At 37.6% G+C, this 17,181-nt stretch overlaps 1 protein-coding gene across 2 annotated transcripts in view; it reads right to left on the bottom strand.

Annotated features, from left to right (window-relative positions):
- Window positions 1–17,181, bottom strand: part of NELL1 (neural EGFL like 1) — a 290,478-nt gene that overhangs the window by 72,579 nt on the left and 200,718 nt on the right. For both annotated transcript variants that reach the window (XM_053981605.1, XM_053981603.1), the window contains exon 15: window positions 6,192–6,287. In XM_053981605.1, the coding sequence (XP_053837580.1) occupies window positions 6,192–6,287 (96 nt within the window). The remainder of the gene's footprint in view (window positions 1–6,191; window positions 6,288–17,181) is intronic.

The raw sequence follows: 17,181 nt of genomic DNA on the forward strand, positions 1-17,181 counted from the left end.
ATTGAAGTGTATAGAGCTAGTCCGGGTTCCAGTGGGCTTCAGCAAATAAACATCCAACACTGTGTAGCATCGGCCAAAATGAACAAAGGAAACAGGAACAAACAAACCTCCCATTCCCCAGTGATTTCCAGGCGCTAAGTACATGGCAGAGAGGTCCTAGCATTTTTTTGCCTGTTTAGCTAGGATAGCCTATATTCCTCACAGCATGCTCTTGTCTCATCTAGGACAGATGGGCACTTCTTCACTAACCTGGGTGTCTGCAAAGCTGTTGTTCTCACATTCTCATGCCTTTCTCCAGCTGCAACTGCTGTTGTTCAGTAACATTTGGTCTTTCTTAAATACATTATCCCAGAAGCAATACCAATGTTGCTGATGGGTTTGGGCTTGGCCTTGGCCAGTGTTGGGTCTGTCTTGGACAGGCAAAAGCTTTTGTCAGCTTCTCCAGAGAAGCCTCCCTGCTCTCCCTGCCCTACCAAAACTTTGCCACACAGACCCAATACATATGACCACAAATCATACAAATAATAAAACATGTTAGAACAATTTGTTACTTGTCAAGGTATCATCTCAGGTAACATAAAACATTAATACAGCTAACATTACTTTAACTGGAAACAAAGAAAAATGTACAGACCCAAAGACCTGCACATAACAAATAAACTATACGGGTAAGTAAAAACATTACATAAAAAACCCAACAAACCACCACCACCCCAAACCCAGTCAGTCAGCTTAGTGATTTTTTCCTGGCTTTTAAAATCAAACTATTGCATATATATGTATAAGGCAGAGTAAACACTGATGAGTTGTCTCCTCATGTGAGGGTCAGTTGGGTGATGAATAGTGTTCTTGGTCCAGGAGATTGACACTGAGATAAAACAACTCTTTCTTCCACTGACAGCTACTTGTTGATTTGCAGACAGATGTCCCCTTGATCCTCAGAGATGGCCTTACTCAGATTTTTCTAGTAAATACTCTTTGATCTATTCCCTGGTATCTTTACAAATGACAGCTTTGTTTTTTCCATCACATTAAGATATCACCCTTGCCATTTTGCAATAAGCACTGCTGGGGCAAATGCTGCAAACAGCTTGCCAGCAAATGGAGCAGGACAACCTCAGCCACCTGGAACATCTGCTATCTCTGGGTCTGTCACACCCTCAGGAGTGACATATCAACCACAGCCACTGTTCTCTGTAATAAGCTAAGCATCACTTGTTTCACCCCTCTTGTCTCACTCTATCCTGGCTTTGCCTCACCTTGAAATTAGAGGCTTTAGAAAGAATCTCATGCAAAGCCTTGTGCCCACAGCTGCACAGCTGGTTTGTTTCCCAAAATAAACCTCATTTCTTATTTTACAAAAGATCATAGATAGAGATAGGCAGGAAGTTTTGACATTTAGCGGACCGTACTCATGGAAAAATATCTGCTTTGCTTTGGATTTTATTTGCTCATTTTTTAAACCAGGCTCTTTGACTGAAATGTCTTTGATAGATACACACCTAAAGAATAATCCAGCTTAAGAATCAAAGAAATGGCACATATAAGTACTATTCACACATTTTTTTCTAACCATAGGGTCCACAGGAATAGAGACTATAGAGGGTTTTATCCAAAAGACTGCCGGAGACAGTATATTCCAGAAGAAGCAATTTAAGAGACAAGAACAAAAGACATTATGCAGCTTCTTAGACAACAACCGCACATACTGCCAACTATGATGAAATGAATCAGCTAAAGACCTCCTCATTCCCATGATGTAGCATAACATACTGAAGATGTAAGCACAGCAACATTTCATTACACACCTGTGAAATCAGTGAGGCGCTGAAGAATCCGTATATAACTACTGCAACACAAGTCTTGATTTACTTAGTCATTGGCAATATAATTAATAGAATTCAAAGCACATTTCTCAGCCATGGTACATACTGAAATATTATCTCTCGTCCCAATATTAGACAATTCTTTGCAGGCCCAACCCAAAACAACATAAAAAATAACTCTAGTAATTATCACATCCTGACACTCTGCTACCATATCTTACCTTTGTTTCTGTTTATAATCAGCAGGTAATTCTTTGATATGTCTCTTATCATTCTATATGATGTGAGAGCATATTTTTCAGTGCTTTATAAAGACTAAATACACATGTACTGCTATCACAGCTATATCCAGCTCCATGAGCTCCAGACCACACAAAGCCCTTCTAATGTACCAGAAACATATTCCCATTTATTGTGTACCACTTCAGACAGCAGCCATCACAAGACAGGGGAGAAAAGCTATGGTGCACTTGTGTTTAATCTGTTTTGGAGGCAATGCTCTCCCATTGCCAAAAGCCCTCCTGCAGCCCCTGGAAAAATACTGCACTTTCCTTTCCGTGCCCCTAGTTGGGAGCCCACTGCTTCAAACCCTTCTGCAGTTTCCAGCTCATCAGCCAAAATTATAATTTGTACAGACAGACACCATAAATAATTCCCCCCACTGGTCAGATCACAGAGTGTTCAGATGCATTTCTTAGACCCATGCACAGGACTCCAGTACATGCAGGCAGGTGTTCAAGGAATGCCTACAATTTTCAGGCATTCAGTCATCTGTTTACTGCTACCTTTAACATCATAGGTCGTCCTATCTTATCCTCACCACTTCATCAGTAGCAGTAATGACTAACACTCCACAAATACAGAATAACTGTGAACCTGTCCACAAAACCAGCATTAAAACTCCACTGACCTGTTGCCCATCCACAAACAGAAAAAAAAAGCAGCTGAATGAATGATACAGAGTTTTTTTTTTTTGTGTTAAAGGTTGCAAAAAGATGAGATGGATGCAAAATTGGGGCACCTGAGTTCATGCTGCCAGCAACTCTCACAGAGTACTATATTTGCACTTCTCTCTGAACATCAAAATGTCTCTCTGAAGCCTTTAACAGGGATTCCTGCCAAGGATGCACCTGGGTTCAAGTCCACAGTGTTACATACAGTTACAGATGCCTATCTCCAGCTCAGCCATCATGCTGGAATCATAGAGCAATATCACTAAAAATTCCAACTGCAAAGGTTTCCAACACAAGTATCACAACTGTGTTAAATATAATCAAATGGTAATGATCACAGAGATCATAGATTTCAGCCCTGGTAGAAAAACACAAAGTAAACAAAAAAAGAAGATATCTGAAAATAAAATCAGATCATAAATATTACAAAAATTTAGTCAGAAGCATCAAGCACATACTTAAAGAAACAGCATTATGAAGAATGGATGGAGAAAGGAATTACTTTACAGTATCTGTGAATATCAATTTGCTGTTCACCTTCAAAAAGGAAAGATAGCCCCACAACTGTTATGATGATTTCTCATGTTAACCAAAGCGAATGGCAAGAGGTAATTCTTCTTAGCAGCATGTTGAATTATGTATCTGTACATAAGCCTTAAATGTGTATTTTAATTTCACCTGAGTAAATTACTGGTATAAATCCTACCCTTCTCAAATATCTCTGCATTTTTAATTAACTTAATATCATAATTTCAACCAGGCAGTCAGAAACTGTGAGTAACATATGATTCATATTCAGAAGTAAACACACCTGCTTTTCAACAACATTTCTAATTACTGGCTCATTTTACCCTTTACGTGGCATTGAAGCCAATTTGGGTCATACCATTTTTAGCTGGTGACGAGTCCTTTCAGCTCACAAATGTATAAGACATGGCTGTGTTGTCAGATTGAAGGACATTCTCAAATGCACTGTGGCAAATTTAATATATGACCAAAATACATCACTTTACTTCTGATATGCCTCACTTCACTATGAGCTTCCACCAGACAAGGTTTTGCCAAGAACATTTAGGCTTTGACTTGAATTGCTGCAATTCAAACACTTTATTGTCTTAGGTCTGTGTCATAATGATTGAGGGAGTGGTGCCATATACTAAATAAAACAAAGTGCTTATTTCTAACGTTATAGGTAACAGGAGAACAAACAAACATGGGGTTAGAATACTTGGGTGTCCTTTAAAACTGCAGCAAACTGCAGTGAGACAATGAAGAAAGCCTTTACTGAACTGCCTCCTGCTCCTGAAAGCACCGCATCTGTTAGGAGAAATCAGTGAAGCAAAAGGAACCCTGCTTCAAAGGTAGTTCCATCACCTCTCTACTCTGAGCATTTAGTCTGGCCAGGACATGCACCTTCAGAAGGCTGAAGCTGTTCTCACAGATCTGATGTGCACTTAGCCACTGAAATATGCATATGATGTAAGATGTATCTGCCGAAGCTTTCAAACCCTCCAACACAACTAAAATGTGACAAATTCTCATACACAAACCCCTGTTCATTCTCAAACCAGCCTATATGTCAGATTTCTCAAAGTGAACATCATTATCTTGATTTGTAGCATACTAGTAAACTCTATACATCTTCAGAGAAAAAAATAAACTGCCTTCTGGTTCAAGTTGTATAGATTTTATTCACAGAAACTATCGCCTTCTGACATCTACCTCTAAATTGCTTGATATAATGAGAGTACCATACCTGCCAGGCTTCCTTCGGTTGGTGTACTAACTCATATTGTAGATCAAAACAATACAAAAGCCTTGAAAAACATAGGAGTCAAAAATGGTTATGTCCTCCATTTATCAATTTTAAACCATCACTTCAATATTTAGAGAATCTGTGCTCTAGATATGAAGGTCCCTTTACAGCTCTAAAAAAAAGAATGTTCTAAGACCCTTGGGTCAAAGAATCACAGGCAGAGGAGCTGAAACCTGGCCTGAAGTCTGGGTAAGCAGGGCACCTTTGGGCAACACTGGCAGTACCTATAGTCACACACACAGAACACATCTCCAGTATCCTGCATTTCTCTGAATGTACTGATGCTTCTGAGTAACAGATGTTTTAGGAAGGAATGAGCAAATTATACATGGGTTACTTGCAGGAAGGATTAGCAGCAGGGGAGCCACGGCAGGCAGGCTCTGAGGTAGGAATGCCTTGCATTACTTCCCCATGATACTGCCTGTACTTACTGCTGAATGGCAGGAGACTTTGGAGGTTTTTTCCTATTTAAAACAAGGCTACAGGCAAAAATAATTAAGTACTCAGACTTATTTTAGATGAGATCAAAGTATTAATGTCCTAGTCCATTCTTAAATAATCATAAACAATGCTGACAAGCAGAAACTATGGCCTTTTAATATACACTGATTGACTACATCCACAGAAGTATTTAGCAGTTTTCAGAAGCTATTTGAAGCAGATTTATTGACAGCTGGGCTTAAGTGACTTTAACAAACACACAAATTACTGCACAATCTCTGCGTTAAAAGTGGTTCCACTAATTTAACTGCAACAGTTATTTTTCTGTTTTCATTTATTTCTTCCTTAAAAAATCCACCAATTATAATGTCATCCATACTACAACATACAACCTGCATTAACAATCAACTTCATATCCAAAAATAAATACATGTGTAAACAGTTATTAACAAACGTGCAGTGCAAAAAAAACTCCCATTGAGTTAGTTAAGTAATATATAACCTCAATAAATATAAACCGAAATAAAATCCCAAATCTACTAAATAAAGAAAATAATAAGAGTCCTATATGGAGTTTGGTAAGATCCCTTTCTCCTCATTTTAGGTAGACAAGGAACCAGCTCTTTGTGAAACAAACTGAAAGGTATAACTATGAGGCTGTCAGAAGCAGATTTTGAAAAAGAAAAATCTGGGAATAGGAAAAATCAAATCATGACTAGTGAGATGTCTTTGAATAGGCTGTGATTCTGTAAAAACTGTGACTTAGAAACAAATCAAATACTAATAATTCAATAACTTGAAGTGAAAAGCAATCATCTGAATTCTGGTCTAATTTGCACAACAAATTTAGTAGAAGCAGAAGGAAACCTTGAGCTTGCACCACAGGAAATTGGTGGAGCAAACATTTTTCATTTGATGTCCCTTCTAATTAACTAAAAGTGCATGCTGGAAGTAAAAGCAGATACATCCCTGATAAAATTCAACATGGAAAGTTTCAGACAAGACAAACTTTCAGTGCAGAAAAGGCAGAAATGAAACAGTCGTATCTTCACTGGAGAGAAAACATCAAGCAGAATGAAAGAATAGAAAGGAATTACTTCTTCCACATACCATACTTCTCATTACCAAAGAAGGTGTTTCTCAGTAAAGCTTTACCTTTCTCACAATGACTTCCAGTGAATCCAGAAGGGCAGAGACACTTGTTAGGAGCTACACAAGTTCCACCATATCTGCACCCTTCTTCACAGAATGCTGCAAAATAAAAGGAGTATGTGGGTAATACTTATTTTTTTAAAATATACATTTGAAGGATAATAAGAAAAATATCTAAATTCTAAGCAATTAACAGAACTTAGCATGTTCCAGTCAGTCCACCTGCAAACACAAAGAGAAGCAACTCACTAAAATGACAAGAGGAAAAGTGTCAGATTACACCGTAGGCAAACCACCTCACCAATAAAAAATTAGTAACCATCTGGAAAAAGAAGAGAGGAAAAAATACATCATATGGTTTTAATGGGGCTGATCATCTTTCCGTTGTATTGAATATGCATATGACAATTATAATGCTCTGCTAATCCACAGGCAGGTTGGATGGTGTTAAATACTGTGTTCCTCACTTCTATCAAACACTTCTCCAAAATGTCTGTAAACTCGTAATATTTTGCATTTTAAATTTTTATTGTAAAGGGTGAAGTATGTTTTGTGGAATTAAGAACTTAAATACGGTGAGGATCATGACTGAAATGTGAGAAGGGCTCAATCCCAATATAAATGTCTCTACTGAGATATGATTTTTGATGGAGCAATACTGAAGTTCTCCAGAAGTGTATGTGCCAGGTAACTAGGATTTCAAACAGCTGATGAATCTCATCTTTTACTGCCAGCACTGTGTGATGTTCCTCTTGCTCACAGCCAGTTTGGCAGAAAGTCCACTGAGTGTGCAAGACGTCTGCTCACTGTTTAAAGTTACTCCTTTTTAGTTGTTTTTGGGGGGAGGGGAGGGGAGGAGAGGGGGCATCAGGACACTTCCCTACTTTTACTGGTAACCTGAGTAGGACCCTTGCTACAGCTAAGAGCAGGCCCTAGCCCTGACACACTCCCTCCCCCTTAACATTCATTGAACTTCACAAGTGACTGAGTGGGTTTGACTGCACTTATGAGAGAAATTACAATTAATATTTAAACAGCAGCCCTCTGCATCTAAGCTAATAACAGATTTGCAAAGTGTTTCCTGCAAGCTAAAATCACAGATGGAGTGTTGGCAAAGAGATGTTACAAATGCTATGAAAAGGCTTAAAGTGCTAGATAACAGAAATAAATGTTTAAGATTTATTTTCCACTACACTAAAAAGAAAAATAAAGTGAATAGAGTTCTAGGCATTAAAAAGAACCTTTTGCAATTGTTAACCACTTAGAGGCAAAAAAACCACATCATTGTATCTCATGACGGAGCTGATAGACACATCTGCCTCACTGTAAATATATAATTCATAGCATCCATATATACGGTTTTATGGAGGAGAAGAATGCTAAAGTGTTTTAGACAAGATCACAGTAGAATATTATAAGTGCCCCTGGAGCAAGGCAGTGGTGTGGAGAAAGCACAGTCACACTTCCTCCCCATCAATGCACACACTCCATATGGGAATCTTCTAAAATACATCTATTTTGAAACCAGCCAATTTCTGAATGAGAAGAAGAGAAATATGGTGTAAGAGTAGTTTGGAGGTTTTTTTGCATATAAATATTTGTAAAAAAGTATAATGGTGCAGAAAGCTGAAAGTACTGGTAAGAAATACAACTCGAAGTATACAAAAACCATGATGAGACGCAAAAAATTCCTTCCAGAGCTATTGAAAGCATGTTTGCTCATCTCTAGTCTCAGCATTCTCAGAGAAGGTGCAAGTTAAATTCTACATCTACATATTTTCTGATTTGAAATAGTGAGTAAACAGAGACTTGTGAAGTAGTAATACATTTCTGCACAACATCAAAAGAAGCAGAATCAGTGGCAGAGCAGATATAAAGGAAAAATAAAAAAATATATTGGCAAGAAGAGTGTCTAGCTCATCCTTAACATATCACATATTACACTGGGAAAGAACCACATGGGGTTCTTGAAAGAATTCATAAAGGGGAAAAAAAGATGATATTCATTGTCTATAAAAATCATGCATGTCCACTGAAAGTTATTAGTGCTGATAGGGACAGGTAGGTAAGAAGGTTTCAGTGGCAGCTCTCATGCACTTTCTTTGCCACCATAATGGATAGGACCAACTTAGTACTGTGAAATATCTGCTTCTTACAGTAAATCCTGTTAGGAGGTCAGCAGAGTGAGGTGGCATTTTCTTCTGTTCTCTTAAAAAGATTTCTAGCAGGGAAAGATTATGTGACAGGGCAGGTCATGTAAAAGGCTCTCCTTAGAACTTGTATGTTATGTCAGTACAGCAGCCGGACTGACATCCACAGGCACAGCCAGGTGTGCTATTCACGTGTGGGAGAAAGGCTGATGTCTGTCATGGGCCAAAACTCTATCTTTCTATTCCTTCCTACAACTATACCTCCTATATGTGTATTCAAATGTGCTAGCACTTACTTGTCAAGTAATTAGAAATGTCTATCCCTTATATCTCCCATTCTTAGCAACTTACAGGAAAAAAAACAAAAAAAAAAAAAAAAAAAAAAAAAAACAAAAAAAAAAAAAAATATTTGCTCTGGGACACCCTAAGGAACTTCTTCACTACAGGCTGCTGTGAGAAAGGACTTTGTACTGCCCAGGAATTACCCAGGCACCAGCTTGTTATACAGATGTTGGAGGATGAAGCTGAGGAAGAAGCTGAGAAATGGCTGCAAAAGGAAAGAATACAGCTCTCAGTTTTTGTAAATGCTGAAACATCCTTTGCAACACAGACTAACTGTGCTTGTCTTTGTCACTCAGGCTTTGCTGGATTTATGGGGTGTAGTTCATCCTTACATTTTTATGCAAGAGGAGAAAACCCCAAGGAAGAGTGCCAGCACTATCGTGCTGTTTCCCAGGTGGTTCTTGTACAAACCATCTCATTCTTGCATTGTAGAGGCTTGCAGGAAACAGAGTGTCAAACCCACAAATCTCAGAACACAGTTAAAAAGTCAGACTGAAGGCTACTGTCCTTAACTGCTAAAAAAGAGCTCACAGTACTGTATGCAGTACTGATAACACTACTCTGAATAATAAAAATGCTCAGTACCTCTAATAATAGGTTTCAATTACATTTCAATATACAGCTCCAGTGGCTAGCAATTTTACCAAACTTCATTTATCTGAACTCTTTTCTCTAATAGTCCTGCCTCTGGCTGCAGCCTTTTAACTCATTTTCTCAAAATTAATTCATTTCCAATAATGAGATTTTTTCCTTTACAGCATTAGCAGAAGAAATGAAGTAAAATCCTTACATCCCATCTGTACCTGTGCCTTATGGACAAGAGGACCCAACAGGGAGCTTATTCAGCAACTGAGTAGGAAACCAACTGGAGTGCCCATGCTCTCCTGAAAATACTTGCTTTTGGGCTTATGCTTTGTTATATGACATAAGGTCTCTGGGATATAGATTTCCACTGTGGTTTGGACCCCTCAAAATCAGAAGTCAATCTGAGGGTGGTAGAATTACCAGTACTACAGAACCAACAGTTATAAATGTTGATGGCAGACTCCCTCCTACTCAAAGTTGACACATGAAAGACAAATCATGGCTGGATAAAATATTGATAATGTATTCCCGTAAGTAGATCCTGTCTCTGAAATAATTTGCAAGCTGACAATCTTGATAAAGAGGAGAGGGGTTACTGAATTTACCATAAAGATTTTATCACGAAAATTAAGTGAAGATGCCATTAGGGTAAAGTCTACAGAAGTAAACTTCTATTGTTTAGAGGCTTATTCAGTATTCTGTATGTAAAAGAAACAGTCTGTTGATTTCAGGAGGCTTCTGCCAAAGTCAACAGATCTCTCCAATGCCAACAGATTTCTTCCTCCAAAATAAAAGCCTTTATTATATGAAGATCTTTCCTAAATAGACATAATTTCTCTGCAGAGGGGGAATTTTATTTCTGATGTACATCCTCAGACATGCACAAGCTGCACTATTCTGGTTTTTGTATGGCAGCACAGTACACTACCTCACTGGGCTACCACAGGAAAGCAGATACTGCAGCATGGAACCTCTCACTTTCAAGTGTCCAGTACATACTACAAAACATGTATGCTTGAATATATAAAATTGTTTTAGTAAAAGAAAATAAATAAATAAAACCAAATAATTACCCTACAAATTTAAAGGAATGCTACTTGACTCTGAAGATATACAAATTATCATTTCCCAAATAAACAATATGTATTATTTTTTGATCTACTAAATGCCTGTGAACTTAAAAAACGGATATTCAGGAAAGGCAAGGAAGGGGTCAGGCACAGACTGCCTGGGTAAGCAAAAATACGCAGTGTTAGAAGAGAGACAGGCTAGTGTAACTATACAAGGAATTTGATAATCAGTTGATGGAAGGACCACAGTTTCATTAGCTGATTGGATTTACTCAGACAAGTACACACAGGGGTGCAGTTGGTAACAATCCAACTATGTAAGCCGAATACCAGAATAATCAAATGATACCAGTTGCTCAGGTAGGTTTAGAAGACAGCTGGGAAAGTGAAGAGAAAGCACACAACTGAAATAAGGGAGCAGCTGGGGCTCTGCTCTTTTTCTCTGTACTCAAGTGTGACACTATCATCCATAAAAGTACAAAACTCTTTTTGGTTCAGTGAACTACATCCATTGGACACAGGGTGTGACTTATTTCATTCACAGTCTGTCAAATGCCACTGGAGACCTTTTACAGCTGGCTAGAGTCAGAGAAGGACAAATCTGGCAGGAATGGATTTTGGCCAAAAGAATGGTCCTGGAAAATTTTCTTCCAATGTGTTGAAGCATGAAAGGGAGTGTGGGTCAGTATGGCAGTCAGGATGCAAACACATCCAAGAGTGGAAGACAAACTCTCAGCTGGGCAGCTCTCACTTTCGTGATGGGCTTGCAACCCAATTTATGCTTTGGATTTTATGTGCAGTCTGTAGGAGGGTTATTCAGCTTGGGAAGAGCCTATAAATTTCAGATTTTCTATCAGCTGATCATAAAGCTATTATTCCCGAATTATTTTTCTAGAAATTTCACATACAAAAGAAACTTTGCAAATGTAATTAGCATAATTGCTGCCTAATGTAGTCAAAATTCCGAATCCTGGCAGTACAAAATGTGTTAAGTGTATGAGAGCTAACTTTGAATAAATTAATTCAGAATTTAACTTAGGAGATGAGGGTTTTTCAAAGTGCTCAGAAAAGCATGAAGGAATTCCTTCAAATTCGGCAGGCAACACACAGTGAAAGACAGAAAAAAGGGCAAAATAGAAAATTCCCTAGCAGGATTATGAAGAATAAAAAATGCATTAGGAAGAAATTATGTCAAATATAGCAGGCATGCACACATACTGTGTGTTAGTTTGTATGTCTGTGTATACATTTGCATGCTGCATAATATTTATTGAAGTGATGACCTAATAGTTTAGAGTTTGTCAGTAGGCTATTTCAGCTGATAAAGCAGTGAATCTTTGCAAGTTCCCAGTGCTCTGTCACACAGTACTTGCACAATTAAGATTTAGGTGAATTTGGAAGGCTCTGAACTTTCTTTACTGTTGCATGATGCTAAATTCTCTTGTTGCTTGGTGTTTTGCTTGACTGATATGTAATCAAGCTGTGGCCATTTGTAGGCAAGCAGCAGGCCATTCATCTGGATGCTTTCAGTGTGGGCTCAAGTGCTCTTTAGCTGGAAATGCTGAATTATTTTGAAAAATGAAACCTAAACTCCTGAAAATTAGTACAATGAATCACAGTGATAAATACTAATAATTTCCTTTGTATTACTCCACTAATGGAGCTTACTTTTGAATGTGCAAGTCACCCACCCTAATTAATATATTTTCACCTAAGATCTTTTCCAATCAATAAACAAGCTATATTTAATTAAATTAATTCAGAAAGCATATTGAATAGACAGAATCTGTCCCTTCTGCTCTCTTGGTAAAATGGCATATATGAAACCCTTATTAATGTCAACCTTATTTTATGGCTTTGAAGACAGATATGTGACAATTTTGAAAAATTATTTGAAAAAGATCAATAGAAGCAGTAAGGGAAAAAAAGCAATATAATAAAAATTGTCCTGTGATATATTATGCTTTTGAAAGCATCTCTCACATCCCCAGATAACTGTGCTAAATGAATATTCTTGTTGCCATTTTACTGCTCTGTTTCCTCAAGGCTAGACTCTTCAATATTTTTAGTGCACCATTTTAAGCCAACTGCAGCTGTCTCTCTAGTAACCTAATAATAAGCATGACAAAATAGGGCAGAATACTTCTTCCACAAACCAACCCAACATCATCTTTCAAAATTCAAGTCAACAGTTTAAACTGCAAAATCAAACTGAAATTTACTTTGAGAAATTACATGACACATGGTACTACTGCAGTTTTTCTTTGCATCACATGAATGTGCTTATTATACTTGCTGTTTGTTTTAACAAATGGGTATAGAATAGTTCATATTTACAAACATAAGTTTCTTTAGAAATCAGTAATGCTTAAACAATTCTAAGTTAAGGATAAAGAAGCATGTTCCAGAAGCACAACAGAAGCATTTGCTCTTGCTTGATCTATTACCACAACTTTGTAAAGACCTTACTTCAAATTTCATTGAACTCACTGAAAAAAAATCCTGAATTCAATAAGAGCACATGCAATCCGAGCTCTGCTTGGCCGTAGTACAGTATATGGAATATTCAGGCAACATTAAAATAATTTTCCAGCAACATACATATTACAGATTTCTCATCCCAGTCTTCCAATCCATACAAGCTCACTCTGTAGACACATTCAGCAGAAGAACAGCTGGATTACCCCTAATGTAACGGGTATACACTTTTAATTCACTCTCCTTGCCTTGCCCTGCAGCACTAACAGGCATCCTCGCCAATAAAACACAAGCCTGGTTACCAATGAGAAACATTCTGTCTCAGTGTGAGAGATTTACTCTATATTGCTAAATAAAAAAATCTATCTAAGCACCCTCAAATAACTGTGTGTTATGAAAAACACTGGAATGTTCAATAAGGTATAACAAAAATGCCTACAATGTTAATAAAACATTGTATTGAGGTAATTCTCTATATGAGAAACACTATCTTTTGAAATTGTAGAGAAACTTTAAGAAAGCATTTTCAGTCATGGCTGGAAGTGAGGATGTTGACTGTGTGCAATCATAGCCCCTAAAGTCTCAAATTCAGCAATATTTTTTTAAGGTTGCTCGTACCTTATTGCAAACATAATTGAATCTGAAAAAAAATCCCTTGTTTTGATAGCTGCATAAAATATGCAATAGCAAACTAAGGAATTATTGATAACATTTAACTATCTGAAGGTGACATTACTGGGAAGAATTAGACTAAAATGGGAAATTAAAGGGCATTGGGACTTTCAGGTCTGGATCAGGCATGTGTAAAGACAAGTAATTTACAAATAATTTACAAAGACACTAAGAGACCTTGAGGTGTTTCTTTTTAAACAAGCACACTAAAATTCAGGTATTCTCTCTCATTGTCTTTGTATTATACTTATGCTGCAAGTAACAGCTACAGTGGTGTCTCTGAAAACATTTTCTAATGGGCTTTTTCATCACCTTTCAAATCTCACTCATTCTGCCAAGACACTCCACTCAAAAAAATTTTCCTTTTTCAAAACTGGATCACATTGTATTGACCAACGCCAGAAGGACAGGAATTGTCAGTCCCAGAGATCAGAGTCCTCTGTTTACACAACAGGAAGGACTTCAGTAGGTGAAACTTTCAGAGCCCCCCCCCAATACCCTCCAGCCCTCACTCCTTATCAGGAGAGATGCCATGTTAGATACAGACATTTCCCCATCAAGGAACAGAATTAACAGTTAATCTCAATTTACAGAATCTACCTTACCTTGCAGTCTCTAACAGATAGAGGTCTAAATTCACTAAAGATGCTGCCAAGAAGGCAATCAAGAGATGAAAAGCCCTGGATCCCATAAGCAATGCCCTAGGGCATTCCATCTCAGTTCAGATCAAGTTTATATAAAGGAAAAAAAGAATACAAAGAAAACAATGAGGAGGGGTTGGAGAGGTGGAGGAAGAGAGATTCAAACGCTGCTAAAACATATCACACTAAATAATGAATTCTCTCATATAGGTTTGGATAAGTTTTGCACTCCTACACCTCTTCTGACTTTTGCAGTTGATGGATCAAAAAGAGAATGCAAAAAACCATTAACTGGAGACAATCTCAGTTCCTATCTGCACTTCAAGTTATAAACGTTTTCAGTAGCTAAAGTATTACCACAATAGCAGATTCTTCTCAAAAAAATACAAAAGTATACTTCTAGCAATTATTTTAATTTTCCCAGTGGCAAAAGACATGTTCATCTCAATACCAGGATTCACCTAATACAGTCTTACCAAATTAGTTTTATCCATTAGAAAAGAGACCAGACTTTGATATTTTGTCTTCTCAAAGACACCAGATTTTTTCAATACTGAAAAAAGAAGCCCTGAGAAGTGATATTGTTCTCCCTGTTCCAGAGAAATCTGTCTAAAAGCAGAGATTGCTTTTGCTCAAGCTAGTGTGACAGCAGGTGTTATACACATCACCATCAGCTTTATAATCATCATAATACGTTGCTTTTAAATAAATCCTTTCATCTCAAGCCTTTATACATTATGAACAATTAAACCTTACAAGCCCCCAGTGAGGAAGATGCATTAAGAGCCTGAACCTGCCAGGCACTTCTACAGAACAGTGTTAACTACAGAAATATAATTTAATAAAGAATGCATTTAACAAGTAAGAGCAGAAAAGCAAATATAATATTTGTGTGTATAATCTTTGAATGAGCCAAGAGCATTTCAGAAACCCAAGGGACCACCCTCTCTGCTAGTGTCAATTAGTAATCTACACCAATTTACACAGAGTCTAAGAATTTACCCTCTAAATTTTTGGAGCTACAAGACTCCAAGGAGTACATCACTGTCAGTGCTTATGAGACCATAATGGTGACTTGTGTCTTTGCATGCACATGTAATCATGCAAATATTTCAGCTGGTATCTAGAAAACATGCATAACATTGACTTGATTTTGCCACCTATTCCCTGTGTCCATTTGTATTTTCCGTAGAGAACTGAGTAGTAACACATCAGGGAACAGCAAACCAGCATTGGAAAATGATACACAGATCCTTGCATGCTTTTTTAGAGAGCAGTGACAACTTGGTCACCAATCTGACTTCAATGATTCTGCATGAGTGCATTCTCTATTTTGCCATACAGGCTTCAGCACAATGTCTTGTACTTCAAAAAACTGAAGTTATGAGAAATCCCTACAGCTAGCTCAAGCATGCTTTTAGACTCGATATAGTGGGAGAAATTTCTTCACTAAAAGGGTTGTCAAGCATTGCAACAGGCTGCCCAGGGCAGTGGTGCAGTCACCATCCCTGGAGGTATTGAAAGGACATGTGGATGTGGCATTTGGGGACATGGTTTAGTGATGGGATGGTTGGTGAAGGGTTAACACTTGGACTCAAGGACCTTTTAAGTCTTTTCCAACTTTAACAATTTTATGATTCTATCAGAGGTGCTGGAACTTTCCAAAGTGCAGTACTCAAAGCTTGGGGTGTCTGGCCAAAATTTTCTTTCCCAACACATGCGAAACACTCCAGCTAGTGTTTGTTTCCCTCCCAAACTGATAACGGCACTTCAGGAGCACCAGAGGACAGATGCTGCCTAGATTTTTTTAGTACTTTGGAATCATTTAGGATGATATAGTTCAACATAAATTTGAAATACCTTTCTTAGGCATTAGTCTGCTAACAGTACACAGTTTGGTCTCAATGTAGAAAAAATAAAGCACCATAAAAGACAGCTGTAATCCTTCCATAAAGTACAGTGTGCGTTCCTAATGGAATATAATTTCAAAACAGATTTCCAGTTCTACCTTCTTAGGGTATCTCATTAGTATGTTTAGTTTGCAAAAACAGACTATAGGAATACTTCCTATCTATCTTGGCAATGCAACATTTAATTTTATGGTGCATAAAATGCATTTCTCTTAACAGATGTAGCCATTCCCTGATATCATGACTAAACTGCTTCATATCCATAAATGCTGTGTGGGGAACTAGCGAAGCTATGGCATTTATCTTTGTTGTTGTGGCACACACTTCTACTTGGTCCTAACATCCTGCTCCCCTGAATAACAACAAATTTAGTTTTGAATGCTCTTAAGAGATTTGATCACATGCATGTCATATATATATATTTATACATACATTTTTTGTTTATGCACACAAAGTGTCCCAGCTATGCATTCTAAATTCTGTAAATTTACAAGACTGTTTACAGAGAATAAATTACTAAAATAAATAAATAAACTTTAAAAGTGCAATAGCAAGAAATTTTCCACAAAATGAAATTCAGCCTTTAGCTTGTCAGAGGTTAGCCCTCTTCCCAAATCAAGGTTAAACATCCCATTTAATCATTTCCTGTAAAAAAAAATAAATTTTGCTTTGCATTTTAAAATTTTAGGATGGAGAAACATAATTGCAATATTCCTGAATTGATTCAGAGAAAATCATGTGCATATGTTCCACAGCTGAGAAGAATGACTGTGAGGACCCACCAGAGCCACACAGCAGTCGTACCATTGCACAGATCCTGCAGACAACCTACAAACAATACGGTCCAAGAAGTGATCTGGAAGAGAAAGGGACAGTTATATGACCTGATTTGTGGAAATTCTTCCCTATGTAAGTTATGATAGGAAATAAGGCAAGACTCGTTTGATTGTTAGCTTTTTCCAGTTGCCTGCTGTGACTGGCCTTGGCAAAGGAGAGTGAGGTATATTCAGGTGTTTCTGAATATTTGTATATGCATGTTTCTGTTCTCAATATCCTCATACTGAGACTTTCTGCAATCTGGTCACAGCAGCTATGGCAGATGATGAGCACCTGGCTTTATAAAGCACAAACAATTTTAACACCCC

The sequence above is a fragment of the Vidua macroura genome, chromosome 6, assembly GCF_024509145.1.
Source record: "Vidua macroura isolate BioBank_ID:100142 chromosome 6, ASM2450914v1, whole genome shotgun sequence".
Taxonomy (NCBI): domain Eukaryota; kingdom Metazoa; phylum Chordata; class Aves; order Passeriformes; family Viduidae; genus Vidua; species Vidua macroura.